We start from the raw sequence: 25,550 nt of genomic DNA, 5'->3' as shown, positions 1-25,550 counted from the left end.
ATAATTTGAAAATATTTAAAAAAATTATTTCTTAATGGTCCCTTCCATTTTTGAGAAGCCTAACTATAGACATAAACGCCGAGTTCACTTAGAAATAATCATTTAGAAATTGAAATCCAAAAACATAAGTTAAAAAAAGAATTTATTTCTGTAAATGACAGAGGTGATTTTAAGTTCTTACATTTTTACAAACCGCATTGTCTTTGCTTGTATGGCGTACTGCACATTAATCAAGTAAATTAATAGCTTTTCATAAAATCAGGGCATACAATTACATAAAAACCTATGAAAGTATCTGATGAAACCGAAATAACATTTTAAAAACTGTGCACCGCCACTGTGGTATGGCAGATGCTCAGTCGGACTAGAAGTTTTACATCTGTCAAAAATTCCAACCGTTCCTCCGAAGGGAGATGGGTATAAATTTATTAGTTATGAGATTATTTTCCTTTTACTTATATATATATATATATTTAACTATAAGTTTATAAAAATTTAAAAATAAAAACAAATAGATTAACTTTAACTTTAATATGTTTTTTTTAGTACGTTTGTTATATTCATTTGGGGTTAATTAACAAATTTAATTAAGTTAAAAAATGAATAAAGAGTATCAGTTAAATGCTTAAGTTTATAACAATCGATATACGGTTGGTGCATCACTTGTATTGCGACAATGTCACGGCTACTTTTATTCAAAATAGGGTGACTTTAAAATAATTGTGAAAAGTAACAGGTTAATGATTGGCGATCCCTATTTACGTTTTTACTCGAAGTTCGTCCGTGGAGCGTTGCACCTGATAAAAATATAAAATGGTAAGGTTACCGGCATTCATTTCGAGAAATATAGTATATACTATAAAAAATAATTTATAATTAACATGTATTGAATGCGAAAAAAAATGATTTCACATACATGCCAACAGCCATATACAATAATTTATAGTTATGAAGGTATGTGTAGGTGGTCGCAAAATTTTTTCTGGAAATTTAACATTCATTCGACCTCTCTCCATGCTAATCTTTGAAACCCACTGTGACGTCAATGTGTTGTATGCACAACGTTTTCTTTCGCCCCCAAAGAGCATCAAAATTATAATAATAATTTTGAGTGCAAGCTAATTGGCAACTGTCAGCGATAATAAATTAGTTTTTTATGTTTTAGCTTTTCCCGAAACTGATACGGCTTATATAAATAGATTGAAAAGCATAAAGCAAAGTGAAATCGTTCATATCTTATCAAAAATGTTGAATTTCAAAGGTCACGCTTTGAATACTTCGCAAATTGCAACCTTTTCCAGTGGAACATTTATAGATATACTATGTAAACAGATATTATCACTTGAAAAGTAAAGTATTTGAGTTTATTTGTGCAACGTCAACGTTTCCTAGCTTGTGGATAAAGAAAATCATGAGTAGAGGTCAATTTGCACCAGTGCCCTACATTTGTTTCCGCCTTAGAGAAGGATTAACTGAGATTGCGTAACAAGGATGGATGAGAAATGCATCGCAAGGGCAAAAAAAAGCGCACGCAAAAAAGGTCCAGAATCAGTATGTTCAACTTTTGTTTTCTCTCACTTAACAATTGTATCAACTACAACTAATACTAGTCAAAATTATTAAGCGTTCTATTTGTTTGTTATTCATTATCGAAAGTGAACTACATTGTTGAGTGATTGTGGCTAAATAGCACTTAATGGGAACTCGGAAATGGCGAACTGGATATGCAAACTCTGTTCCAAGCGTCTAAAAATAAAATACAAACTAAAGTCAAAGGTTTGGGAGAAAAATTAGGCCACTTATGACAGTATAATTAGCTCAGCTGCATCTATACTTAGCATAATTTTCACTACTATAATTTGTAGATCTAGTAAAACAAAGAGGAAATGAATAGGATTTGTCAGCAAGTTGATAAATTTACATATGCATAATTGTGTGTCAGAATAATGTAATGTAATGTATTATTTAACTTTAAAATATTACAAACATATTAATTTTTCAGAAGAAATTTGTAAATATATTGAACAGCGGTAGTTCTTTCTGAGTAATAACACTGCATTTGTGTGACTACCCAATATTAACCTGATATCGGAGTTCAGATGGATATCATAACTAGTATACAATTCTAATACAAATATTTTCCAGGCTGAACCAATTCGAGTTGTGGTGACCGGGGCTGCTGGCCAAATCGCTTACTCCCTGCTGTACATGATCGCCCGCGGCGAGGTGTTCGGCAAGGACCAGCCTATCATTCTGCACCTGCTCGACATTCCGCCCATGGTCGGTGTCCTCGAGGGCGTGGTCATGGAGCTGGCCGACTGTGCCTTGCCCCTGCTGGTCGAGGTCAAGCCCACCACAGACCCGGCTGAGGGATTCAAGGATGTTTCGGCCGCCTTCCTCGTGGGCGCCATGCCCCGCAAGGAGGGAATGGAGCGCAAGGACCTGCTGTCCGCCAACGTGAAGATCTTCAGGACCCAGGGCCAGGCTCTGGATAAGTTCGCTAAGAAGGACGTGAAGGTGCTGGTTGTGGGCAACCCGGCCAATACCAATGCGCTGGTCTGCTCCTCCTATGCGCCGTCTATTCCGCGCGAGAACTTCTCGGCCATGACTCGCCTGGATCAGAATCGCGCCACGTCCCAGATCGCCGCCAAGTTGGGCGTGCCCATTTCTGCTGTAAATAACATCATCATCTGGGGCAATCACTCCTCGACCCAGTATCCCGATGCTGGCCAAGGAAAGGTGACCGTCGGCGGTGCAGTGAAGTCCGTGGTGGAGGCCGTCAACGACACCTCATATCTGCAGGGATCCTTCGTCGAGACCGTGCAGAAGCGTGGAGCAGCGGTCATTGCGGCCCGGAAAATGTCCTCGGCCATGTCGGCAGCCAAGGCCGCCTGCGATCACATGCACGACTGGTGGAACGGCACTGCTCCCGGCCAGTTCGTCTCGATGGGAGTCTTCTCCGACGGCAGCTACGACTCGCCCAAGGACGTCATCTTCTCGTTCCCCGTCGAGATCAAGAACAAGCAATGGAAAATCGTCTCCGGCCTGACCCTCAGCGATTTCGCCAAGACTAAGTTAAGCGTTACTGGCAAGGAGCTCCAGGAGGAAAAGAACGAGGCTCTGTCCGTGCTGGATTCGAATGTCTCAAACTTGTAATGCGACATTAAACGTTTATAATTACTAACTTCATAGTTGTGCATTTAGGAACCAAGTTCATGGCAATAAAAAAATTTTGTAAATTACCCTGTGACTTATTTTTTTGAGAACTAAGTTGAGATGTGGACAAGACTACACGTAGCTCGACTTTTATATAACTGAAAATGTTTATTCTTATCATTAAAAATAAATATATTAATTCATATGCGAGTATGAAAAAATCTAAGCCTATCCAGAATACTTCCAGATATATTTCCTATGGCAGCTGTTGGATTTTAAAGTAGTTTACTTTTCTGTTATTATATAGCTTTCTTTATAAGTCCGCTAACAAATCTAAACTACTAGTAATGGAATTGGATTCGCATGTAGCAATCAAAACGGGTCTAACCACTTGGTCATTTACTATATATATTTTTATTTCTAAAACTTTATCCAAAATTAATGCATGGTTCAACTATAAAACTGATTAAATAAGTTAGGTATTAAGAAAAATCGTTTTTTTTTAATTAAATTTTTCTCCTGAAGTATATCATATATTTACAGAGATTCGCGCGATAAGTCTGCTTGTTATATTTTAAATCTCTAGCTCGTTAAGTGTCCGCGATCTCGACGTTTATACGGATATGGCCAGATCGAGGCGGCTACAATGTAGTCTAACAAGTAACAGGTTTAAAAATGCAAAATTGCGACTCCAGCCATAGGACACATGCAGTCTAGAAAGTGTCAAAATTCACATATTAAAAACATCAGGTAATCTAAACCATTTTTCATTGTGATTAGAATTGGGAATCGAATCCGAAAATTCTTCCTAATATCGAGATAAACTAAAATTTTTAAACAAGTAAATAAGACGAATGTAACAGCTACATAATGAATTGTCAATCGTGCTCCATATTGTGTAGTGCTTTCCATCGGTGTGTTGTTCTTTTTTTTTTAAAGCCGTCCCAGAAATCTATCCAAAATTGGCAACATTTTACATCAGATTGAGACCCTAGTCAAATAACCAATAAATCGACAGCTCAACCATACATATATTATTAGGTATAAACATTAATCATACCATTTATTCATAACGAAATCAATGAAGTCAAGGAGTCTAAAAATTGTACAGATAGTTTCATGAAATATGTAAGCGGCGTAAAGTATACGAAAGCTAAAAAACGATTAGGCAAGGATAGACTGAAAACCGCTTTATATACGAATTCAGTGCCTTAAAGAGTCTGTTGTTGAGTTTTAGCGTTGTCGCTGTAAATTAAAATACACATCCATGTCAAAGAATTTGGGGAATTACATTGGCTTCACTCTGCAATTTTCGTTAAGATTATAATGGCATCATTTTTTTTAAATTCCGGTTGCCCTACCCTAGCGAAAAATATAATTAATTAAATTATACAACACGCGATCGTGTCTCTTTGAAGCCTTAAGATACTACAACAATTACCAGCTAATCTTAGATAACGATTAATTCCGTGGTTACCGTTATGTGCAAATTTTCTCTGTAATCACATAAGAAGAACATTGTAACGCAATATAAAATATTAATATGGACATATTTATTCCTTAGCTCTCGGGAATATATAGAAGTAAGTCTATGTGTTGTGTTTTTTTTATTATAAAACTATTTTCACTTAATTATGTCGTTATGTATGCATGTATTTGTATATAAAAAATATGGCTACGGTGATATCGCACAAAATAAAACAAATAATTATTAAATCAAACATTCTAGAAAAAACGAAAAAGATCTTCCCAGGTTAAACGTAATGGAACAGCTATATACAATCGTTTTAAAAAAGAGCAATCATGTGTGTTGTGTTGGTGTGTGAATTGGCAATCATTTGGGCGTTTGTTTTCGTTTTTCTCAATTACTTTCTTCTGTGTGTTAAAAGTGTTGTACATTTTGTAGGGGTTGTGGTTGTGGTTGCAATTTGGGAGGACGACAACGCCAGAACATATTGCTTAAAACCTGATTCTCCAGTTCCAAGTGATCTGAGTACTTGGCCGCGGAGCCTTCAATACATTCGGTTTTTATGGAAGAGAGGGACGACGACGATTTCCAGAAGGGGTTCCTGGGTGGTGCATGCTATTGCGGAAGCTGGGCGTGTCCGAGCTGTGATTGTTGCTGCTGCTGCTGCTGCAAGTGGGGTGGCAGGCCGCTGTTGGCCTGGTTGACGGGTAGGGATATGGTCATGGTGCTGATGGTCTGCGCCGACGGCGGCACTAGTTGCGCTGGCTGGCTGTGGTAACTGCCGCCGGGCGTTCCGCCCACCTGCTGCGGCTGCGGTATCATGTGATGCTGGGCACTTAGCTTGGGGCCGTCCTCGGCCTTCTCCTCCTCGCGTCGTTTCAGGCACGCCGCTTTAGGATTCAGGTTGCGCTCGCGCACCTGCTGCTCCAGGGTCATGATCACCTCGACGGCCATGTTCAGGATGCCCAGCTTCGTCTGCGGCTTGTCGGACTTCAGGTGTGTCATGCACATGCGACCCAGCTCCTTTAGCGCCTCGTTGATATCCCGAATGCGTATCCGTTCGCGGGCGTTGTTCGCCTGCCGCCGCTCCTTCTCGCGAATTGCTTTCACCGCTGGCTCGGCGTCGTCATCCTCGTCTGCAGAAGAGCAGTAGCGCCGCGGTCTTTTCGATCCTTTCGAGCCCTGCGAGTGCTGCTGCATTCCAGAATTCGACGACTCAATGGAGCTAGTGGGCTTCGTGTCCGATATGTCAAGGCTGGTCAGACTTGACGTGGTGGAAACTCCCGCCGGAACCGAATTGCTGATGGCCGTGTGCTCTTTCCGCTTTTTTGTCTGCTTGGGCAAGGACGTGGACGCACTGCGATCGATTTTCAGGCTAGCCAGGCTTCCTGCCCCGCCCACCGATTGGCCGGATGTGCCGGCGACAGCAGCGCCCAAGGCCAAAACCTCGTGCACCAAGGCCGCATTGGACGCGTTGCTGACCGAGCCTGCGTTTCCGCTGCTTCCCAGATGCGACGGCGAGTTGGGCACAAACGAGGACAATGCATCAATGTTGTCTATCGAGGCCAGGGACTGATTCACTCCGGCCAGCATCTCGGGCTCGCAGTGGTTCCGGAGCACGTTCAGGGCGTCGTCCAGCCGCTCCTCCATGCGCACGCCCTGGAACACCGAAGCCATGGTGTGCAGACTGGACCCAGGAACCATTTCGCTGGAGTAGCTCGAGCTGGGTCCGCCATTTAGCACCGAGTGACCCCAGCCAGCGGCGCCGGAAACGGACGGCTCCCCGCCGCCCACCACCGACTGGGTCAGCGGCGGCGGCGAGTTGACGGGCGTGGAGGGGTTCGAGCCGAAACTACTAATACTTTGATCCGCCGGCATGTACATCTGTTGCCGCAGGGCCGCTGCCGAGGAATTACCAGCTCCGGCCACCTTTACGCCGGCCCCGGCACCACTGAACGCATCCGAACTCTGCACGGCAGGACTGTTCTGCTGACTGTGGTGGGGGTGTGGATGTGGGTGGCCATGGGGCAGGGCGTGCGGGAGCGGGAGTGTGTGGGAATGTGCGTGCGGCGTGTGGTTGATCGAGTGATGGCCAAGCGGTCCAGCCGTGGACAGTGCACTGTGCTGTGCTTGTACTGTGTGGTTATGGTTGTGGGCCTGCGGCGAGTTGAACACGGCTGGGGGATTGACATTAACGTTCACTGGTGCCTGCTGTCCAGCGCCGGGTCCTCCGATGCCGCCGGAGGTGGCGCGAAAAGAGCTCATCGGCGGCAGGGCCGTGGACACCGGGCAGTGCATCCCGTCGGCGCCGACTCCTACTCCGACACCGCCTCCGCCACCCATGCCTAGCCCGTCCGGCTGGTGCACCTGCTGCTGGTCCATGGAGTGACCCGAGAGCGGTCCGCTGTTCTGGTACGCCGCTTGACCCATGTAGCTGTTTGTGCTGCCCATCTGCGACTGACACCATGCCCCTCCGCTGCCAGCGGCGGCGGAATCAAAATACTGATCGACGGTCGAGGCGTTGGCATATCGGTTGTTCCCGCCGTTGGCGGCATCGTGCATCGAGTTGAAGTCACTGGGGTACATGCCATTCTCCACGCCCAGGCTGCCGTACGGCGAGTGGTAGCCCCCGCCACCGCCGCGATCCGCTCCGACCGTCCCCGTGGGCTGTTTGTTGGCTATCTTGTTGAAGCAGTTCTGGAACACCTCATACAAGTGCATCGGCTCGTCGTCACTGGTCGCCATTTCAGCAATAGATCTGCAAAACAAGCAGCAACCATTAGCACAGAGTAAATATATAAGAAACTTATTTCAGTCACCTATCCGAATTGAATTCGGTTGAAACCAATTTCTGAAGGAACCCCGAATAAATTTTCTATCTAGATACTTTTTGGTCGACACAGCTTAAAAATGCAAGGTATCAAAAAAAAATACTTACTGCAATCAATAAAAATAAATATAAATTTGATTTGATTTTCGCAGGAGAATAACTTAAATTTTAAAAATAACTATAAGCAAATAAAATTTAGTAAAGATTAAAATTCAATACAGATATAAAAATATTTACAAACCATTATTTGGGAAAAACATTTTGTAGGTCATTTGATTTGGATTTCGTTTATAACATTTATTAACTCAGGGACCGTTCAATATATCCGATTATTCCGGTAATTAATTCCTTACAAAACTAATAAATAAACCCTTCATATTTGAGGATGTTATATTTAAAACGAAATTGGTAATCCACGCGAGTTCCAAACGATTGAGATGTTATGTACTGGGAAATACTATACATAAAAATATTTTAGATCGAAAAAAAACAACTACAAAGTGTAAGTTTTGTGAACAAACTTGATTCTAATCTATTTAAAATTACTTAAGCGCAACAGGTTACATTATAAAACAAAATTAATTTGGCTTTTTTTGGTACTCGAACGAAAATGGAAAATATATGGACACTTTTACTACTGCCTGCCTTTAAAGGTAAATGCTAAAATTACCTGATCTAGTAATTGTAAAAGAAACCTATTATATTAAATCGTGGAACGCTTTAGGCCTATTTTATACATCTAGAGTAAATTAAGATGATTTTAAACAATGTAGGAAAGGGTTCTTAAAGTGTAATCTAAAATTAGTTGCTGTTTAACTTGTAATGACTTCTAAAATTATGAAAACAAACGTTCCAAATATTACTAAGCTTTGTTTTATTATCTTATTTACCTAACTATGTTTTTGAAAAATAATTTTCTGATATAGAACTATTTACTCCCATAAACAAACATAAGAAGAAGAAACAGAAAATATAATTGAAGTAAAGCAAACATAACTAAGAACCAAAACGTGGGCGTGGCAAAAATTTATGGAACTAGTCCGAAATGCAAATATGTACATTTAACACACCAGAAAAATACAAAATTTACACTTTGTTGCACACCGGTAAGAATGAACTCGGGTAAGCGTTAAATATATTTCTATTCAACCAAGTTTTCGCTTAATTTAATTAAAAAAAAAAACATGTTATTTCTTAAGGGTTTTATAAAAGTTTAAAACTAACTTGTCCTGACCTTACTTTACTTGCCTTAGGATAAGATCCATTCTTTTTTGAACCAAACAATAATTTTACATTGTTAATAGAAACAATTTAGATAGAAACTTGGTTACAAAACCAGTATATCCAAAAACCAAATTAATATTAAAACAACATACACATTTACATGTTCTTGAAATTTTTCTACACCTGATTCACAACAATTTTTCGATGAACACATGTACACGGTACTTACATGAAATATACACGTACATGATATATTAAAACAGTGAGTTGGTTGCAGGAGAATATAATAAAAAATATCTTCACAAACGAAAAAACACACACTTGAAAAGCGAAGTTAATTCATACGATTTTACACCCATTTACTTATTTATACATAAGTAGTTACTTTGTTTACGAGCGTTCGTACATATACATACATACATGTGTATGTATGCAGAATCATGAAAATGGTATCCACATACATTCAAGTGGAATTAATTCGTACATAACTTTGTATACTCATTGGTATATATACACATTCAACAAATAAACGTATGCAGATCAAAAAACTGCAAGCAGAGGCAAAAAAAACATGCCCTGGACCTTATTAAAATTCTTTTTGTGAAAAGTACTCACCCTAATATCCACTGTTAATTCTATGTATGCAATTCCTTTTGTTGCAGCGAGTGTTGACGTCGAGCCACAGCCTATGTATTACATATACATATCTTTTTTGTATCAATACGAAGAATCCTTATGTATTTTATAGCGATTGGTAAATGTACCCAATTTTTTTTATAATGTCGTCCAGTCAACTAGTAAGATTATGTGTTTTGGGATTATATTAAAATGCACAGCGAAAATAAACCGTTTTGTGATAAACTTTTCTTTTACACATTGTAAATATGCATGACACTTTTATTAATTATTTTGTTCCACTGCGATAATGCGAATTTAAACTATAGGTAAAAAATTCTTTATTTATCATTCAGCTCGTTTTAATTTTCGTGTGCTCGGGATCGCCATCTTTGTTCTCTTCGTGCGTCATCTGTAGCGTTGCCATTCGATAAAAATCGATAAGTCTTTCGATATATGGATTTCCACCTTACTCTAAAATCTGAAAAGTCAAGTCTACACTGTGAATGCGAGACCAAACAAGCCTATAGGCAAAATATAAATAACTTAATTGTTATATTTTTATTTACGAAGCAGTAACAAGAAAATTAACGACAGTTACTTTTTTTGGGGTGAGCTGAAGAGTTCGAGTATAATATCACTATGCCCAACTTCGGTTAACAGCCGATATCTACATATAATACATCCCCAGTAAATTTTCGAAATCTCTATGCCGGTTTCATTGCTTGTTGGCTAACATATTTACAACTCAAAAAAATGTTTTACGTTTTTTTTTTTTTTACCCTTACCTAATATTGTTTTATTAATTATCAAATTTATTTAAAATCACGACTCCAAAAATCAAAACGCTAACTGGCTTAAGGGACGCCGGCTCTGAAAAAGGTAAAAGGCGATCAGTTTTTTTGAGAATTCTGACCTTATCATTATTTTTTCTTAAATTAATGAACTACAACTTACAAATGTGCTTTGTTAAAACAATAAAACTTTATATTAAAAAGGTCGGTTATTGCCAACAACATATTCACATGCTTGCAATTGAATGTATTTGACGTGTCCTAATTTATAATAAGGAACTGCTAGAAACACATGTTTTCACTTGAGCAGGGACATCCGTTCAAACGCAAACGCAACTTGTTCACAGCTAATATTTTAAGGTAATTTGTAGGTGGGTTCAAAAGCAGTTTTAGCAAACAAGTTAAAAAAAAAACATATTTTAGTGTTCTTTTAGTAATACGTTTAGGTTTTTAAAAGTTCAGTCAAGTTAGTTTCGTGTTTTCAGATGGCGGTTAAGTCACGTTTCGCTGAAATCAAAAACTTTTTATTTTCTTGTATCATTTTTAACATTTACTTATACATTATTTTTGAAATTTCCTTTTAAATTCTTATCCGAATTTAGTGAACTGCCGAACATGATGATAAGTAAAAATATCGTTGGTGCACAATTTCGACGCATTACAAAATATTACAAATTTACACAACAACGATGTTGTTTTTTAGTTATATATATATAATAATATAATTTATATATTTTTATTTAACCCATGGCAAAAATGCTAACTAAAAGCAAATGTCAAACTCCTATAATATGGCTGTGTAAAATTGACCACTTTAATAAAGGCAACTAATTTCTCACATTATCCTAACTTATTTTGTAATCAAAAACTTGTTGCAACTATTATATAAGCAGCGCAAGTTGTGAACCCCACCTATTGGTTGGTAGATGCGTTAAGTTCTTCATTGAGACCTTTCAAATTTTATGACAGTCGAACTAAACAATCGAAGTTATCGAGCTAAAATGGACATTACCTTTCGAAAAAAGAATCTTGAACGAAGAGCCATTTTTAAACTTGGTAATATATGTATTTAGCGAAACGTTTTAAACTAGGAAACAAGTTTATGGTGTCAATTCTATATCACGTAGCATTTTTAATAAAGATTTTTTTGGCAAAATTGTATTTTATGGCTTTTACCAATTTGGAAAACTATGTATGGTATATGAGCAAATGAAAGGATACCGCCTTAAGGACATTGAAATCTATAGAAGGAACTCTCAAGGATAAAATGGTCTTTCAAGTGTCCCACAATGCAGATTTGATCTTAAATATATTTAACTATAAAAAGCAGTTGTGACATCTAACACAAAATTTAAAACTTTATTGCATTATAAAAAGCTGCTTATTGTACATTTAGCTCCATCGATAGTGTGCATAGGCCCTGTTGCTTTCGCACTGCCTATGCAAATCATCCTTGCGCTTTACGACTCTTCCCTGCCCGTGGGCCGCGTCCAGGATCTCCCAAGCTAGTTTCTCCGGCAGGGACACCTTGCGCTCCTTTTCACGGGCTGCTTCCAAGAGCCACTTCATGGCGAGGAAGTATGATCGCCTTGTTGTAATGGGAACAGGAACTTGGTAGGTAACACCACCTCGTTTTATGGCAGTTACTTGCAGCAAGGGTCTGCAGTTTTCCACTGCCTGTTTCAAAAGCGTTTCGGCATTGGTATTGATGGCATTTTTGTCTCCTTTGGCCAAATTCATGTGCTCGGTCTGCGTGCGTTTTATTAATTCTAACGTCTTTGACAGAAGTGTTCTGGCCAAAACACTATTTCCTTTCTTCGTTATATAATTTATCATTTTCTCTTTCGTATCATCGTGGAAGACTGTATCAGAAGATTTGTTGACAGCCGCCTTGATTGGAATATGATATAGCTTTGATAATTCGCTCTTTTGCTCATTTTGTTTTTCTTTTTGTACAATAGGATCAATGTAATGTGTGGGATACACCGACATCAGTCGAAGACAACTAAAATAAACAAAAGACGGGGATTGGTAATTCTTGATTGAACAGACGTACTACATTGAGTATAGCAGGACTTACCTGAATTTTGTTGTTTTCTCTGCAATTCTACTTAAAAACGACATCTTTGCATTTTATGTTGTCGGTAAAATATATAATTTTATGTTTAAAATATGTTCGGCACAATCGGGGCAGCATGTAAGGACGTCAATATAGCGTCACACGGTTGATTATTTTTGAAACGAGTGGAAAATGAAACGATGAACTTTGTTGGATAACGATATGTTCATGGGGTCGCAGCGTAAGTCAGCTGTGATTGTTTGCTTTTGCATTTTCAAAAGAAAATGCTTTGCTTTATTGCCTAAAAAGCCGTTTTTTTCCTTAAACACCCCATTAACAAAACATTAGTCACGCAAGAAAGAATAAACTTTTTACGCTGGAGTAAATGTTTGTCGATCTATTAAACAACAGAGCTTAAATGTTTTTTTTGCGGAACCTGAAAATTAATTTTTGGGGCTAGTATTAATACCGATACTGACGCAAAAATGAATTTTAATAAAGCGACGTTCCTATCTTAGATGTCCATATGCTTATTACCATTATAAAATATGAATTTGAATAAAGAGTCGTTGATATATGTATTTTTAAGTTAATGTTATAAAAATATTTAAAATGTAACATAAAACAAGACCTATATGCTTTGTACCTTTCTCACATTCCAAATGCTACAAAAATATTCTTAACTAAGTGCCCTCGCATATTTCAGTTTGTACAGTCTGGCAGCATTAGAGCATATACGTAAAAAACGCGCTCATTTAAAAGTCTGTGGCTTGCAAATAATTCTACAAATTATGGAGGATTTTGAGAAAATTGAGAAGATTGGCGAAGGCACTTATGGTGTGGTTTACAAGGGCCGCAATCGCCTTACGGGCCAAATTGTGGCAATGAAGAAAATTCGCTTGGAGTCGGACGACGAAGGCGTTCCATCGACCGCAATCAGGTAAATTGCCCCGGCTTGGATGCTAGTATCAGACACATCAAAGTCATTTTTATTAGGTGTATATTACAAACTAGTGGTAAACATGTTGCTAAATGTAACCGCTGTTTCTTAAGCTAGTCGGGATAGATTTCCACAAACTGATCACAGTTTACTTTGTGATCTCGTTAGCATTACTACCGACTAGCATACATATGTATATGCTTATGTATATGCGTACATCATATGTATGTATGGATGTGTGTTCATCAAACTTTCTATATGTATGTACGTGTTACACATTTTTATGTGTTGAATTTCATATCCTTTGGCTTCATGATTAATTCATCACATTAAAATATACAAATTTATTATTTTACTATAGAACTTAAAGCTCTCAAAGATATTCCTAAGCCAAAATGTTACTTTCATATTGGAAGAAATAAATATGATTCCCTCGTTCTTATAGAGAAATTTCGTTGCTCAAGGAGCTAAAACATAAAAACATTGTCTGTTTGGAGGATGTTTTGATGGAGGAGAATCGCATATACTTGATCTTTGAATTCCTATCGATGGACCTCAAAAAATACATGGACTCGCTGCCAGTAGATAAGCATATGGAAAGCGAATTGGTTCGAAGCTATTTGTACCAAATAACCAGCGCCATTCTGTTCTGCCATCGTCGAAGAGTTCTTCACCGTGATCTGAAGCCGCAGAATTTGCTGATCGACAAGAACGGCCTTATAAAAGTGGCAGACTTTGGTCTTGGCCGATCCTTCGGCATTCCAGTACGAATTTATACTCACGAGATCGTGACTTTGTGGTACAGGGCCCCGGAGGTGCTTTTGGGATCACCCCGGTATTCCTGTCCCGTCGATATCTGGTCTATTGGGTGTATATTTGCTGAAATGGCATCGAGAAAACCTCTATTTCAGGGAGACTCGGAAATCGACCAGTTATTCAGAATGTTCAGGTAACTACACGCGATATATCATACAGTTTCAATGATAATAACACTATTTGATGCAGAATTCTCAAAACACCAACCGAGGATATTTGGCCGGGGGTTACTTCACTGCCCGACTACAAGAACACTTTTCCCTGTTGGTCTACCAACCAATTGACGAACCAGTTAAAGAATCTCGATGCTAACGGAGTAAATCTTATTCAAAGTATGTTAATCTATGATCCGATACATCGCATTTCCGCCAAGGATGTTTTGGAGCACCCATATTTCCATGGTTTTCAATCGGGCTTAGTTCAAAATTAACGTTCAGTATTCTGGTTTGACTCTAATAACACTTATAAGCAAGAAAAGTTGGAATCTAAACTAAAGCAAAATAGCCGTAAAATAAAAGTAAGGATGTAAAACAATCTGAGTTTGGTTCATTTCTGAGCGTGCCTTTAGTTTGGCCTTTACTAATTATACCAACGTATATAACCATAGACGGTAAGTTACTTTTTAACTTTAATGGTTTCATTTGGTTTCAATTTCATTAAGAACATTTTTAATTTACTTTTCCGGTACAGACGTAGTCCAAAAATTTATAAATGGAACTGATCTTGGATTCTATAAAGTAATTTGCTTAACACTTCTCGTATTTTTAATTTTTTAAGACCTTTTTGTAAAACAAGGATAAACTGCTTTTTTTATAAAATTTATTTACAGTTTTGAAACGGGTTTCAATTTAAATAATCGTCATCCAATCAATGTAATGGTAATGTAATATGTGCTCAGACAGTTGTAAAAATAAGTTTGTCGTGGGATAATAAGTTACAAGCTAAGCAAACGCCAGTTTTGTGGAGTTTTTAATGGTGGAGTGAGCGGAGTCACTCATGTTTCTTTTATAGTTGGTATATCTTTAAAGTTAGTAGAAAACTAAAATTAAATATGGAAATCTTCATTGAAACTAGTCCTATTGTAGAGAGCCCGGTCGGCAACGCTATCATGGCGTCTAAAGACCCCAAAGCAGCCGCGTCTTTTCATCACGTAGGCGCCTAGAAGAGTTGGCACAGCAATAAGCAAAACAACCAGGAGTCCAACCCAGACTAGACTTCCGCTCGAACTTTCCACCAAATGTTCATCTGCCACTCTTAATATTTCCACGCCTTTCAACGTATCTGGACTTGCACACTGCACATTTTTAGCCAGAACCTCGGTGGTTTTGTTCACTTGACCTATTAAAACGTTGATCAGGTAATCGTTGGAAGTGTCGCAGGACCACGGATTAAATCTGAGGTCAAGCGCTTTGAGCTTATCCCATCGCACAAGTAGAGGTTTTGGCAGGGTCGTAATGTTGCAATTATTCAAGTACACCTGAAAATTAGATATTGATAAAGATTATTTTATAATATTTTATTTTTAATTACCTTTTCTAATGGCGGATAGTCCAAGTACTGGCCTCCAGTAACGTTCTTTGACAAAGCCTCCTCGTCAATTTCGTTAAGAAATTTATTATCGGACAATATCAGTTCCTTTAGACCTAGCAAAAAAATAAATGATTAGTTTTTTGGATTTTATTATTCTTTCATTGTCATTTTAAATATGTTTTTTACTTGATTTTACTTACTTTGTAATTCACTTAAAGCTCCAGGTCCTATTTTGTACAACATAGCCATAAAGGTCATACTCAGATGGTTCAATTTGGTCAACGGTGGGAATATACTACAATAAATAGTTTTTTTTTCAATTGTGGTTTGATCAAAATATAAATCTAAAATTTCACTTACTTATCTCCAACAAGACTTTCAATGGGGTTTTCATTTAAAACAAGGCTGGTCAAGTTTGTGGCATATTTCAAGGCCTTTGGTAATTGTTTAAAGAGATTTCCAGCTGCAATTAGAGTTTCAAGATCTCGGGGCCCATGAAGAACTGTTTCCGGCAAATCATCAATTTCCATATACGAAATGTCTAAAATCTAATATAAAAACCGGACGATTGGTTAGGTTTTTTCAAAACATAAGAAAAAACTTTGCATACCTTCAAAGATGATAGTCCGGAAATGGCAGTTTCTGACAGTTTATCAATAACGTGAAAGCTGTTTCGGCAGAGAACTAGCTCCTCTAGATAGGGAATGTGTTCAAACAAATCTGGATCCAAGTTATGCAGATCATTGTATCCCAAATTAAGCGTTCTCAACTTTTCTAGTGATTCATAATCGGTTTTAGTGTAGGGTCCTTGAAAAACATCCGGTACTAGAACTTTCGATGTCAATCGGTTATGGGACAGATCGAGGGTCGTTAGCTCAGTTAAATTCTGAAAAGCTCCCTCAACAATTGCATCTATTTGGTTGTTTGACAAGTACAAATTTTCTACATCGTATTTTGGTAGAATTGAAATTTTAGTTAAGTTGTTGTGCTCTAAATTGATCGTTTTGAACACAACATCTCCGTTGGTCAAAAGTTCCCATTCCTCAGCAGACAGCCAATCCTGAAGTTTCTCGCTGCAATCGAGCAAGCTGTTTTCAAAATCGCAAATGCATTTCTTGCAAAGCTTACTCTCCTTTAATTTAGTTTTCTCCTGTAAATTAAAGCACAATTAATAAAATTTTGAACTAGGTCTAAGAATTAGTCATTAATTAGTCATAAGGGTGGGTCATAAATTTGGTCATTAAAAGTTTGGTGGATTTTTAAACATACAATCAATTAGTTTAACTAAAAATTAAACTCTCCACAGAAGATCATCTTCTTGCTAGGGAACTTTAAAATTATCTTTAAAAGTTTTGCTCTTCCCTTAAAAGTTTTCTTCTATCGTAGATTAATAAGCATTATGGTGAAGGTTTGTATTTTTGTTTTAGTTATCGTTATCATTTCACCCTTGCAATACCTTTTTCTTATCGCGCTTTGATAGCGGTCTTTTTTACACTCGGAGAATTTATAATAATTTAGGTCAAATGTTGGCAACGTAGTTAAGGATAATTCTGTGTTCCAGTAAAATAAATATAAGTTATTTTATACACGGGAAAGGTATATTCAATTCTTCGATATCGAAGCCAAATAATTGAATTGAGGTATATATTTCTTTTAGGTCATAAAGCGTATAAAAACTCCGGCTTTTTTTCTCGTTTTTTCACTTCTACCGCGATCTTATCGTCTCGATGATAGCGTTATTATAAACTCTCAACTTGCTTTCGAGATATGGTAGTATCACAAAAATTAAAAACGTTAAGAAATGACACATTCCGAATAAAACAATATGAGTTTCACAAAATAATGCGACTAAAACTTTGAGTTCCATTTGAAACAATTATTTTTATAAGCTAAGGTCTTTAAAACTTAACCCATGAACAAATTTTATATAGGTATACATATACATATATACCTTTGGAGATTCTGGTTTTGTGGTTGTAGTTTCATCTTTCGATTGACAAGTAACTTGGCCCACAACGATGCAAAGAATCGTCACAGCTGCAATGGCTGACTTTGTTAAATTCATGTTTACGAAACTGCTTCCGGTAAAACACAAAAATTTTTGGCTTGTTCACCGACCGATTAAATGTACATGACTAACAAGCTAACAAAGCCCGACATATTATATTCGCCGAGTGTTTATCTTATCTCTTCCGAAGCGGTGATAGCACTAACCAACAAACGCTTATTTTACCCGGTTTTTAAATATTTTATATCATTTTTATGAGTAGCCAAGGTGTGTTTGACCACAAAACCCTTCTCTCCGTTTTTTAAAAAAGAATCTTGAAAATACAAAATATTTATTAAATAACGGAAATATTTAAATAACATTTTTAATTCCGCCTTACGCAAAAATATTGTAATTAAATGTTTTTTTTTAAGTCTGACACGACTATGTACAATAAATATGTATAAATATATCCCACAATACCATTTTTCAGGAATATTAGATATATATTTTATATTTAATATTAGCTCTGCTTAAAATTGTCGTTTTCATAGTGTAAGCACATTGGTTAAAGTAATGATAAGATAGGAAATCAGGCTGATATTGTCTGTGACTAAGTTAAGACCGAATATATACAAATAGGTGCACAGCGCAAGAATAAAATAAAAAGTTACGTTTCTTTGGGTTAGGTTGAATATTTTTTTTAATAGTTTTTACAGAACATTTGCTTTGGAAACTAGCTTATTTTGCAGGTAAATTGTTGAAAATTTCCCCACAAGAAAAACAACAAAAAGTGCCCGCAACTTATAACAGAAATAACTAAAGGCCAAAGATCAGGAAAACGCGAAGGGGCTGGGATTGTTAAAAAAGCTCCCACAATACAAATGATCAAAATGTTTGATATATTTGCAACGTACTTCAATAGATATTCGTTATTAAGCTTTGCCTTTGAATTAAAACATTTGAATATCAAATGAAAAGTCACAGTGGATACTAATGCAGGCACCAACAATTCATCTTTCGTCAGAAGAGGTAACATGCTGAATAAGGAAACCTGAAGGAAAATAATCATTTCCTTGGGCCACCATTTCATCAAGAACAGGGATGGCAAAGCAGCCAGTAAAATTGTCTTTTCGTGGACCTTAAAAGAGAATACTTTAACATAAAGTTTAAATTATAATTTTTAGTTTCTTACTTGGAAGGAAAACAAAAAGAAAGCCAGAGCTGTATTAAAAAGAGCTAATAAAAATCCGGCTTTAGTTCGTTGCCGAAAGAGGAGAACATTTGTGGGAAGTGCAGCAATTAAAGTGCATCCAATGCACACGAGCGCCATTTGATCGTTGCGTAAATGTTTCCTGTAATTTATGATATTATTAAATATGGGATGTCTATTTTAAGTGAGTCAACCTACTTCAATTTCCAAACTACGTTTACGGCACACCAAACGTTTGCCACTTTGTCTTCAAAAACTCCTCGAGCCACAGGAAAAAGGCGATGCAAAACTTGAAGAGCCGCTTGAAGCGATCCCAGCCAGGGGAGCCATAAAATGGCAAATGTTGCAAGAACAACGGCTGCTATCCGCGAAATTTGGGAGGCAAAAGAAGTAAAGCTGCAGGTTAAATAAAAATAAAGTGTCATCAATGACTAATAGTAAATAGATTAAGAGTATCACTATAAAGTTGTTTACTAGAGCCCTGCAAGAGTGAAATCTAGAGCATTTTGGAGAATGTTTTTAAAATCAATTTGATTAGCTTACATAAAATATATACTCATTTTATGAAGCAATTAATTATTTAGCAACCCGGATATTTAAAATGTTTTCTAGTTAATGGATAGAAAAATTAGGTATATAGTTATATGTTGAGCATTGGAAACCTTGGTTCAACTTATACAGGACTCTAGTTTGTATATTTTCCTCGGATGTTTTAAAGTAATGGGTTTTTCATCATTACTTAGAGGCTTTCTTCTAAAACATTAAAAAATGTAGATTTATATATTTCAGCATTCTCTGTCAAAATACCCACCTTTTTTGGCTCACACATTCGCCCAAAAGGTATGCAAAAAAGGGCAGGCTGTGGTACAACTCCATTTGCTTATAGTTTAGGGCTAATGTGAAGAAAAACGAGGCAGTGTACAATCTTTTACGCAGGATTGCCCCAACTGCCACGGCGGCGAGGCCCAGGGATATGTTATTGTACTGAAAGTGTCCATTGTCGATCAGTATTTGGCCTGGATACGTTGCAATCAGCGTGAATAAAAACAAACAGTCATTGCTTTGGAAGGTCTTGTCTATGGAGAAGACCAAGAACAATATTGCCGGCAAGTAGATGAGGACGTCAGCAGCCACAACTGTTGCGCGCATGAAGCGTTTGTGCTCCTCCGACTGGAATCCCCTGCTTTCGTGCAGCTCAACAAAGCGGGGATCGATGGCTTTGCCTATTCGACCCAGGAAATAGCTGTGATAAGCAGTCAGAGGCGGATAGTCCAGGCCCCAGTACATTAAATCGTTGCTGGAGCTGTTTGTGTACCATTCGCCGACTCCCAGGTTTACTGTGATCTCCTGCCAGTGCCGCTGGGCCTCGTAGTCCCCGTGCATGGGCGGGGAATCGAAGCCCGAGTAGGAATACAGCGAGATTATCGACCTAACCGCCAAACCCAAAAAGGCGGTTGCCAAAATTTCTGATTTCATTTTAATTTTGTCAACATTTTTCATTGATGGTAGTCATGTGAAGTAGAAATATTGAAATTATCGATAACTATCGCTGGAGTTATTGTTATCAATATATCGCCTTATATAAATTTGCCGTTATTTATATCGATGTGTCCCATCAGATAGAGATGGTAATTTGACTTTAACAAAAATCAAGACGTAAAAATAGTAAACAAAATTTTTTAACAAACAAAACAAAAATATTACATTTCAAGTTTAGCGCTCTGCGCATAATTAAAAGTAAATATAGTACAAGGCATTTTAAATTTCGCAAGCTATCAATTGTTTCAAAACCGTCACCACAAATTAGGAAAAATTTTGTTTGTCTAAAAAATATATCAAATTATACTTAGTTTTAAAATTTTGATGTTGCGATGACAACCATCGGAGATCGGGGGATTAAGTTGAATGGAATTTTATCTCTACCTGGACGTAAAAAGACACAAGACTTTTTCTAAATAATAACTTAAAAACAGAGGGAATTGAATTGCGTGGATTGGTCGACTTGGCTGATGTTCCTGATCAAGGCATAACTCAAACAAATTTTTTCAATAACGGACCATTAATTCAATCAAATATTTTATGAAACAATGAAAATGCATTGCAATGGTGCAACCGAATAAAATGAGTGGGAATAGTTTCTTAAAATTGATCAGTTTATTTAAAACGGTTTTATGTCTGCAACTAAATTTTAAAGGTCTTCTTTTAATTCGTATTTTAAGGTAAACAAAACGAAACTGGCACTTGTGCCCATTTGGATTCAAATAGCGCTCTTTAAGCGCTCACAAAAGTAATATATATTTACAGTTGTACATACAGTATATGAATTAGCATACTTCTAAAGGTGCTTACATAAATAAATCTATATACTAAATATCGAACACTGAGCAGAATAACAGTTTAAAGGTGACGATCAAATTTTTCGAGTTATTAGGTAACAAATCTGTATGGCTTTATTATTATTTTACGCTAATTCCATTGTTTGTAACATTAAAATGTCAGTACCAGTCAATAAATATGAACATCTAAGCATACATTTTATCGTACCACTTTAACTATTCAAATACGCAGTGTTTTTATCTCTTACGACTTAACATAAGGTTGCATTTTATAAGTTTGTGGTAACAAGTTCATGAGTTCTCTTAATTCTCAATTCAATACATTGCATGTAATGGAAGTCTATTTACAGTTTAACCTTAGAGTACGTAAATGTCTTACAATGCTTGCGCATTTTTAATATGGTATGTCAATGATCTATTTACATCTTCTATTTTAAAACAAATATCAATTTTATATTTTCGAATGATTGAAGTTGCTCCATTCCAAGTACCATCAACTATAAGTTTCAGCTATGCAAAATGGTAATTGCAAATGCTAAGAATACCTTGTGGGTTACAGCTAGTGAGAATCGGTCTACTACCGCGGCTATTAGCAGGAACATGACAGAGAAGTACAAAAGGCCTTCGGTCAGAGCTACGTTTGTGGTTCCATTCAGTCCGCCCAAAGTGATTAGTCCAAAAGTTCCATTGCCGTTGTTTTCAGTATCCAAAATACTACGATTGGCGTGTTGCATGGCCGCCGTTTTCTCACCTGTTCAATGGGGTATTATGAGTATTTTTAATAATTAAAATTAAATAATTTTTGATCCTTGCCTCGTAAAACATGCACTGTAATGCTGGCAGGACGGGCATTTGATGGAGCACATGTATAATTGCCAGCATGGCGAAAATTGACTTGTCTCACAGTGAGCACACTCACTGAAGGATTGAGAAGATAAGAGGACTGGTGTTGTTGCATATAGGGTGTTGAGGAGGGCATATTGGGTGCTTTAAAGTTCTCTGGACTTCCAAGGATGTTGTTTAAAAGGCCATTGCCATTGGACTCCATTGGCATGGTTACGCGCGATTTGTTCGCTGGCGAACTCCTGTGAGTTTGTCCACTTTGCTGGTTACTTTGCCCGATCGACGTCACGACGAATCCACCTTGTGCATCGTAGTTGATCATTTTACTATCATGATACCTGCAAAATGAGAAAAATTGAGATTTTAATATGTGCTATTTAATACATTACCATAACTTTAATGATTTGGTACACTCAAGTCTTTAGAAATGTTTGTATTTAAAGACGACCATTATCGACAGTGATTTTCCCTAATGTCTTAGTGGTTTTTTCATTATGAAAACTTTTACCAATGTGTTTTTTATTTCAGTAGAAATTGCTTTGCTTAAAAATTAGTTGTTCAACTTTTAGTATTAATTAATTCTTAAAATTAATTAATTGTTGTTCATTAATGAAATGTGTTTTCGTTAATTTCAAGAGCAATATATTTTTTTCATATTCATTACTTTTCTTTAAAGTAAATTGTCATTATTTGTTATTATTATTTTAAAAAGTAATTAATAATTTGCTTTTTATAATAACAAGAACTATTTTTACATTTTTAATGATTGCTAAAATGTAATGAAAAAGTAATGACAATTGAAAACCAAAATAAAATAGTATTTCAAATACATTACTTTAAAATAAATAAAAACCGAATCAATGCTTACAGCTGGTGAAAAAATGAACCTATATCTGTAATATTATGTGCAAACATTAGAGGTGTACACTGAGTAGACAGGATAAACCTATTGACAGAATTCAACAGTTTGAGCCAATCCAAAAATTAAAATATATTTTCGTAAACCATCTTAAAGCTAAACTTTTAACGTTTAGGAGTTTAATTACGATGTGTTCGGCCTGAGATCAAGGTTCTAAGCTCAAATCATGATCAAATTCCTTAACACTTGATCGTTCTTACCAAAAAACAAATGCTGGATTTTCAGTTGCTCGCTTCAGTTTGCATTCTAAACGTAAGGTAGAAGTCTCATCAATGTGGAGTTCGGGTGCACTTGAAATTTCCGCTACCGCTTCTATTAAATTAAAAGAGTTTGTTCATCTTATTTCTTTTTTTTAAATATTGTTTAATTACTTACCAACAATTTTTAATTCTATAACTATTGACTGAGTTGGATAAATTGACAATTGACATTCGTAAAACCCTCGGTCTTCCTCTCTAACAGCTTTAATTCTAAGGGACCAATGGCCCATGTGACGTGTATGCTCGACCAAAAAACGTTTGTCGCTACTATGGGTGGACAGCCCGACGGTCAGGAGCTGAAAATCCTTCCTACGTATCCAAGAAACCTGAAATATTTCAGGTCATGATTTTTAGATATTAACATTAAACCAAATTAAAAATGTATAAATTTATTTCTTACCGTTGCTGGAGAGTTAACTTTAACCACACAGGGTAAAATGGCAAGCCCTCCTTTCTGTGCAATAACACGAGTATTGTTTTTGGTATTAAATTGACTTTGTATAGTGTTTCCAAAGTGATTTTGAGAAGACGTGATTTTTCCGACATCTAAAAGGAAAAAGAAAAATTAAAAGTTGGTTAACAAATAGTGCATTTTCAAGTTTTCTATAAATTTTGAAAATACAGCAGTAAAAATTCATTCAGTCTTCAAAAATATTTTATAAATCGTAAACGTATAATAATTTAATGTTGAAAAATAATGGTACAACTAGATTATCCTTCAGTCCACTTTTTACCGCAAGCTATAAGTAATTGTTTAAATCAATACTGTGGTTTCTGTAAGTAAATTGCTCTAAGTACTAAAATTGTTTCACTGTTTTAATTACAATTACCACTAAGTATACACAACAACATCCGGATGTTTTTACTTAAAAAAAACACAATATGACAACTTTTTTGTTGTTTTTCATAGCATACAACATTGCGCAAAAGCGACTAATACAACTTAAGGAAATGAATTTCAAGCTTGTGACATTTACTTACCAGAAAACGTTGAACTAAGGAGTAGCAAAAAACATGATAAATGCAAATGCCATCTTTTCGGTTCCATTATTCCAAAATTCGGCACTCCACAAATCGTCTACTTTGCAATTAAACTTTATACTCCAATCATTTTCCTTCTGCAACGAAGTGTAGGTTATACATATGTGTGTATTTATAGCCGCCTATACATATATATTTCTAAAAATATTTGTAGGAATGCAGATGCATGCACCCACATCCGTAAGTGTATGTATGAATTTGTATCTCTCAGATATAAGATATTTATATACAAGGGCCACCAAAATAGCATTAATTGTTTATCACTTTTGGAATGAACTTGTGCAAAACCTTGATGTATATAAATGCTTATGTTTGCATTAAGCATATTTCATACGTCTGTATGTACATAAATCCACATGCACCCATTTATCATTTATGGATACAAATTCACATTTCACGGATACAGATTCATGTATTTACGCGAGTTTTTTAGAGGAAATGCATACACAGAAAATGAAAGAAGAAAACTCACTTTTTGCACTGGCAGTTCGGGTAATCCTTACGAGTATATACACATTTCGATTCTAATTGTTTATGCAATCATAAAGCATACATATGAATGTTTTCATAGCTACATATTTTCGAAAATAAAGATACACAGGTAAATTTATATAAATTGTATGTATTGGCTATCAAAAACGCATCTTTCTCACTGCATTTTTATTTTATTGGCACATACGCGAGTGTATGTGTGTGAGTGTGTGTATGTTTAGAGAAAGTGGCACAATTCTGATTCGAATTTGCTTGGCTCCCCAAAATGTGCAATAAGACCCCGGCAAATACAACTTCTTTTTCGAAGTGCCAACCGTAGACTAAACTGAAGTCGGCAAAAACCTCGTTCGTATAACTCACGCAATCGCATTATGAGGTTGGTTCCTCTCAAATGTATTGCATATGCGTGTTTAAGGCAACTCAACGGCGCTGCTCAAAAATTGAAGGGATGATGACAGATTTTATTTAATATTATTCATACTAACATTATGAATAACGAATAGAATGGGTTAGCAACAAAAGTGGGGTAAATACCGATGTGATTGGATTGAAATAAGAATTTCCTGTCCCCGTTGAAGGCGAATTTCGGAATATGCATTCATATTTATTTTTCTCTACCGTGGTGAAAACTTAGCTGACAGCTGACTGTTAATAAGTAGTTGGGTAAGGTTAGTTACAGAGAAAGTTTAAACCCAAACACTTTTTTAATATTATAAATCTTTAAGAAGGTGCTAATTTTTAATCCGATTGCTCACCGTAAAATTATATTCACGAATTTCTCTGAATTGAAAGTGTCAGCTTAACTTGAACATTATATTTAAAATGGAAAAATAAAATACACAAATAACTAACATTTTTCTTAGTTTAAGATAAACGGACTTACAAATAAAAGGTAAATAGCAACAATTCCTACATTTGACTATTAAGTCGTGACAAGTTTAATTTTTACCTGTAAATATTTTTATATTTTGCGATGTGGTTTTATTTTGTTGGAGAAGAAATTTTTGGATTACATGTTGTATTATTT

The 25,550-nt window shown here is 36.6% G+C and overlaps 7 protein-coding genes across 11 annotated transcripts; 2 read left to right on the top strand and 5 right to left on the bottom strand.

Annotated features, from left to right (window-relative positions):
• The first annotated feature begins 669 nt into the window (after positions 1–669).
• Positions 670–3,242, top strand: LOC128262097 (malate dehydrogenase, cytoplasmic). 2 transcript variants are annotated; one of them, XM_052996150.1, is made up of 2 exons: positions 670–816; positions 2,146–3,242. In XM_052996150.1, the coding sequence occupies exons 1-2, from the start codon at positions 814–816 to the stop codon at positions 3,154–3,156; spliced, it is 1,014 nt and encodes a 337-aa protein (XP_052852110.1). In that variant the 5' UTR covers positions 670–813; the 3' UTR covers positions 3,157–3,242. The 2 variants fall into 2 exon arrangements, with proteins under 2 accessions (XP_052852110.1, XP_052852108.1); XM_052996148.1 differs by lacking the exon at positions 670–816 and adding an exon at positions 1,405–1,551.
• A 1,445-nt stretch (positions 3,243–4,687) lies between these two features.
• On the bottom strand, positions 4,688–9,705 carry LOC128261665 (protein daughterless). Its single transcript, XM_052995451.1, has 2 exons — positions 9,294–9,705; positions 4,688–7,382 (listed from the first exon to the last, which is right to left on the bottom strand). The coding sequence occupies exon 2, from the start codon at positions 7,367–7,369 to the stop codon at positions 5,240–5,242; it is 2,130 nt and encodes a 709-aa protein (XP_052851411.1). The 5' UTR covers positions 7,370–7,382; positions 9,294–9,705; the 3' UTR covers positions 4,688–5,239.
• Positions 9,706–11,427: 1,722 nt separating this feature from the next.
• On the bottom strand, positions 11,428–12,328 carry LOC128261325 (28S ribosomal protein S7, mitochondrial). The gene is made up of 2 exons (XM_052994974.1): positions 12,168–12,328; positions 11,428–12,092 (listed from the first exon to the last, which is right to left on the bottom strand). The coding sequence occupies exons 1-2, from the start codon at positions 12,209–12,211 to the stop codon at positions 11,480–11,482; spliced, it is 657 nt and encodes a 218-aa protein (XP_052850934.1). The 5' UTR covers positions 12,212–12,328; the 3' UTR covers positions 11,428–11,479.
• A 520-nt stretch (positions 12,329–12,848) lies between these two features.
• LOC128261278 (cyclin-dependent kinase 1) lies at positions 12,849–14,436 on the top strand. Its single transcript, XM_052994890.1, has 3 exons — positions 12,849–13,086; positions 13,532–14,035; positions 14,092–14,436. The coding sequence occupies exons 1-3, from the start codon at positions 12,938–12,940 to the stop codon at positions 14,330–14,332; spliced, it is 894 nt and encodes a 297-aa protein (XP_052850850.1). The 5' UTR covers positions 12,849–12,937; the 3' UTR covers positions 14,333–14,436.
• Positions 14,437–14,929: 493 nt separating this feature from the next.
• On the bottom strand, positions 14,930–17,582 carry LOC128262476 (carboxypeptidase N subunit 2). Its single transcript, XM_052996752.1, has 6 exons — positions 17,384–17,582; positions 16,043–16,582; positions 15,793–15,980; positions 15,633–15,727; positions 15,433–15,545; positions 14,930–15,379 (listed from the first exon to the last, which is right to left on the bottom strand). Exons 1-6 carry the CDS (start codon positions 17,495–17,497, stop codon positions 14,948–14,950), a joined length of 1,482 nt encoding a protein of 493 aa, XP_052852712.1. The 5' UTR covers positions 17,498–17,582; the 3' UTR covers positions 14,930–14,947.
• Positions 17,583–18,089: 507 nt separating this feature from the next.
• Positions 18,090–20,232, bottom strand: LOC128262074 (probable dolichyl pyrophosphate Man9GlcNAc2 alpha-1,3-glucosyltransferase). The gene is made up of 4 exons (XM_052996109.1): positions 19,444–20,232; positions 18,831–19,028; positions 18,615–18,774; positions 18,090–18,560 (listed from the first exon to the last, which is right to left on the bottom strand). The coding sequence occupies exons 1-4, from the start codon at positions 20,130–20,132 to the stop codon at positions 18,156–18,158; spliced, it is 1,452 nt and encodes a 483-aa protein (XP_052852069.1). The 5' UTR covers positions 20,133–20,232; the 3' UTR covers positions 18,090–18,155.
• Positions 20,233–20,764: 532 nt separating this feature from the next.
• LOC128262075 (uncharacterized) lies at positions 20,765–24,837 on the bottom strand. 4 transcript variants are annotated; one of them, XM_052996114.1, is made up of 8 exons: positions 24,711–24,831; positions 24,500–24,602; positions 23,972–24,105; positions 23,391–23,536; positions 23,106–23,316; positions 22,931–23,042; positions 21,782–22,149; positions 20,765–21,719 (listed from the first exon to the last, which is right to left on the bottom strand). In XM_052996114.1, the coding sequence occupies exons 3-8, from the start codon at positions 24,036–24,038 to the stop codon at positions 21,475–21,477; spliced, it is 1,149 nt and encodes a 382-aa protein (XP_052852074.1). In that variant the 5' UTR covers positions 24,039–24,105; positions 24,500–24,602; positions 24,711–24,831; the 3' UTR covers positions 20,765–21,474. The 4 variants fall into 4 exon arrangements, with proteins under 4 accessions (XP_052852074.1, XP_052852073.1, XP_052852070.1 ...); XM_052996113.1 differs by having other exon boundaries at positions 23,972–24,108; positions 24,504–24,602; XM_052996110.1 differs by having other exon boundaries at positions 23,972–24,108; positions 24,504–24,837.
• Positions 24,838–25,550: the final 713 nt, after the last annotated feature.

This window comes from Drosophila gunungcola, unplaced genomic scaffold (genome assembly GCF_025200985.1).
Source record: "Drosophila gunungcola strain Sukarami unplaced genomic scaffold, Dgunungcola_SK_2 000001F, whole genome shotgun sequence".
NCBI classification, from domain to species: domain Eukaryota; kingdom Metazoa; phylum Arthropoda; class Insecta; order Diptera; family Drosophilidae; genus Drosophila; species Drosophila gunungcola.
Note: the sequence above shows the minus strand (reverse complement) of the source record. Positions and strands in the feature narration are given on the sequence as shown.

What these genes read in the sequence shown, in the direction of transcription:
- LOC128262075 (XM_052996110.1), bottom strand. Translation starts at nt 24,038, where the DNA reads ATGGAACCGAAAAGATGGCATTTGCATTTATCATGTTTTTTGCTACTC. An exon ending in AAGTTAACTCTCCAGCAACG is followed by an intron (nt 23,317 to 23,390) that starts GTAAGAAATAAA and finishes GAAATATTTCAG; the next exon opens with GTTTCTTGGATACGTAGGAA. An exon ending in AATCCAGCATTTGTTTTTTG is followed by an intron (nt 22,150 to 22,930) that starts GTAAGAACGATC and finishes CTCATTTTGCAG; the next exon opens with GTATCATGATAGTAAAATGA.
- LOC128261325 (XM_052994974.1), bottom strand. Translation starts at nt 12,211, where the DNA reads ATGTCGTTTTTAAGTAGAATTGCAGAGAAAACAACAAAATTCAG. An exon ending in GAGAAAACAACAAAATTCAG is followed by an intron (nt 12,093 to 12,167) that starts GTAAGTCCTGCT and finishes TGTTTATTTTAG; the next exon opens with TTGTCTTCGACTGATGTCGG.
- LOC128262476 (XM_052996752.1), bottom strand. Translation starts at nt 17,497, where the DNA reads ATGAATTTAACAAAGTCAGCCATTGCAGCTGTGACGATTCTTTGCATC. An exon ending in CCGGACTATCATCTTTGAAG is followed by an intron (nt 15,981 to 16,042) that starts GTATGCAAAGTT and finishes TTTTTATATTAG; the next exon opens with ATTTTAGACATTTCGTATAT. An exon ending in ACTATCCGCCATTAGAAAAG is followed by an intron (nt 15,380 to 15,432) that starts GTAATTAAAAAT and finishes TCTAATTTTCAG; the next exon opens with GTGTACTTGAATAATTGCAA.
- LOC128261278 (XM_052994890.1), top strand. Translation starts at nt 12,938, where the DNA reads ATGGAGGATTTTGAGAAAATTGAGAAGATTGGCGAAGGCACTTATGGT. An exon ending in GTTCCATCGACCGCAATCAG is followed by an intron (nt 13,087 to 13,531) that starts GTAAATTGCCCC and finishes TCGTTCTTATAG; the next exon opens with AGAAATTTCGTTGCTCAAGG. An exon ending in CAGTTATTCAGAATGTTCAG is followed by an intron (nt 14,036 to 14,091) that starts GTAACTACACGC and finishes TATTTGATGCAG; the next exon opens with AATTCTCAAAACACCAACCG.
- LOC128262097 (XM_052996148.1), top strand. Translation starts at nt 1,492, where the DNA reads ATGGATGAGAAATGCATCGCAAGGGCAAAAAAAAGCGCACGCAAAAAA. An exon ending in GCAAAAAAGGTCCAGAATCA is followed by an intron (nt 1,552 to 2,145) that starts GTATGTTCAACT and finishes AATATTTTCCAG; the next exon opens with GCTGAACCAATTCGAGTTGT.
- LOC128262074 (XM_052996109.1), bottom strand. Translation starts at nt 20,132, where the DNA reads ATGAAAAATGTTGACAAAATTAAAATGAAATCAGAAATTTTGGCAACC. An exon ending in GAATGTGTGAGCCAAAAAAG is followed by an intron (nt 19,029 to 19,443) that starts GTGGGTATTTTG and finishes TTTAACCTGCAG; the next exon opens with CTTTACTTCTTTTGCCTCCC. An exon ending in AACGTAGTTTGGAAATTGAA is followed by an intron (nt 18,775 to 18,830) that starts GTAGGTTGACTC and finishes CATAAATTACAG; the next exon opens with GAAACATTTACGCAACGATC.
- LOC128261665 (XM_052995451.1), bottom strand. Translation starts at nt 7,369, where the DNA reads ATGGCGACCAGTGACGACGAGCCGATGCACTTGTATGAGGTGTTCCAG.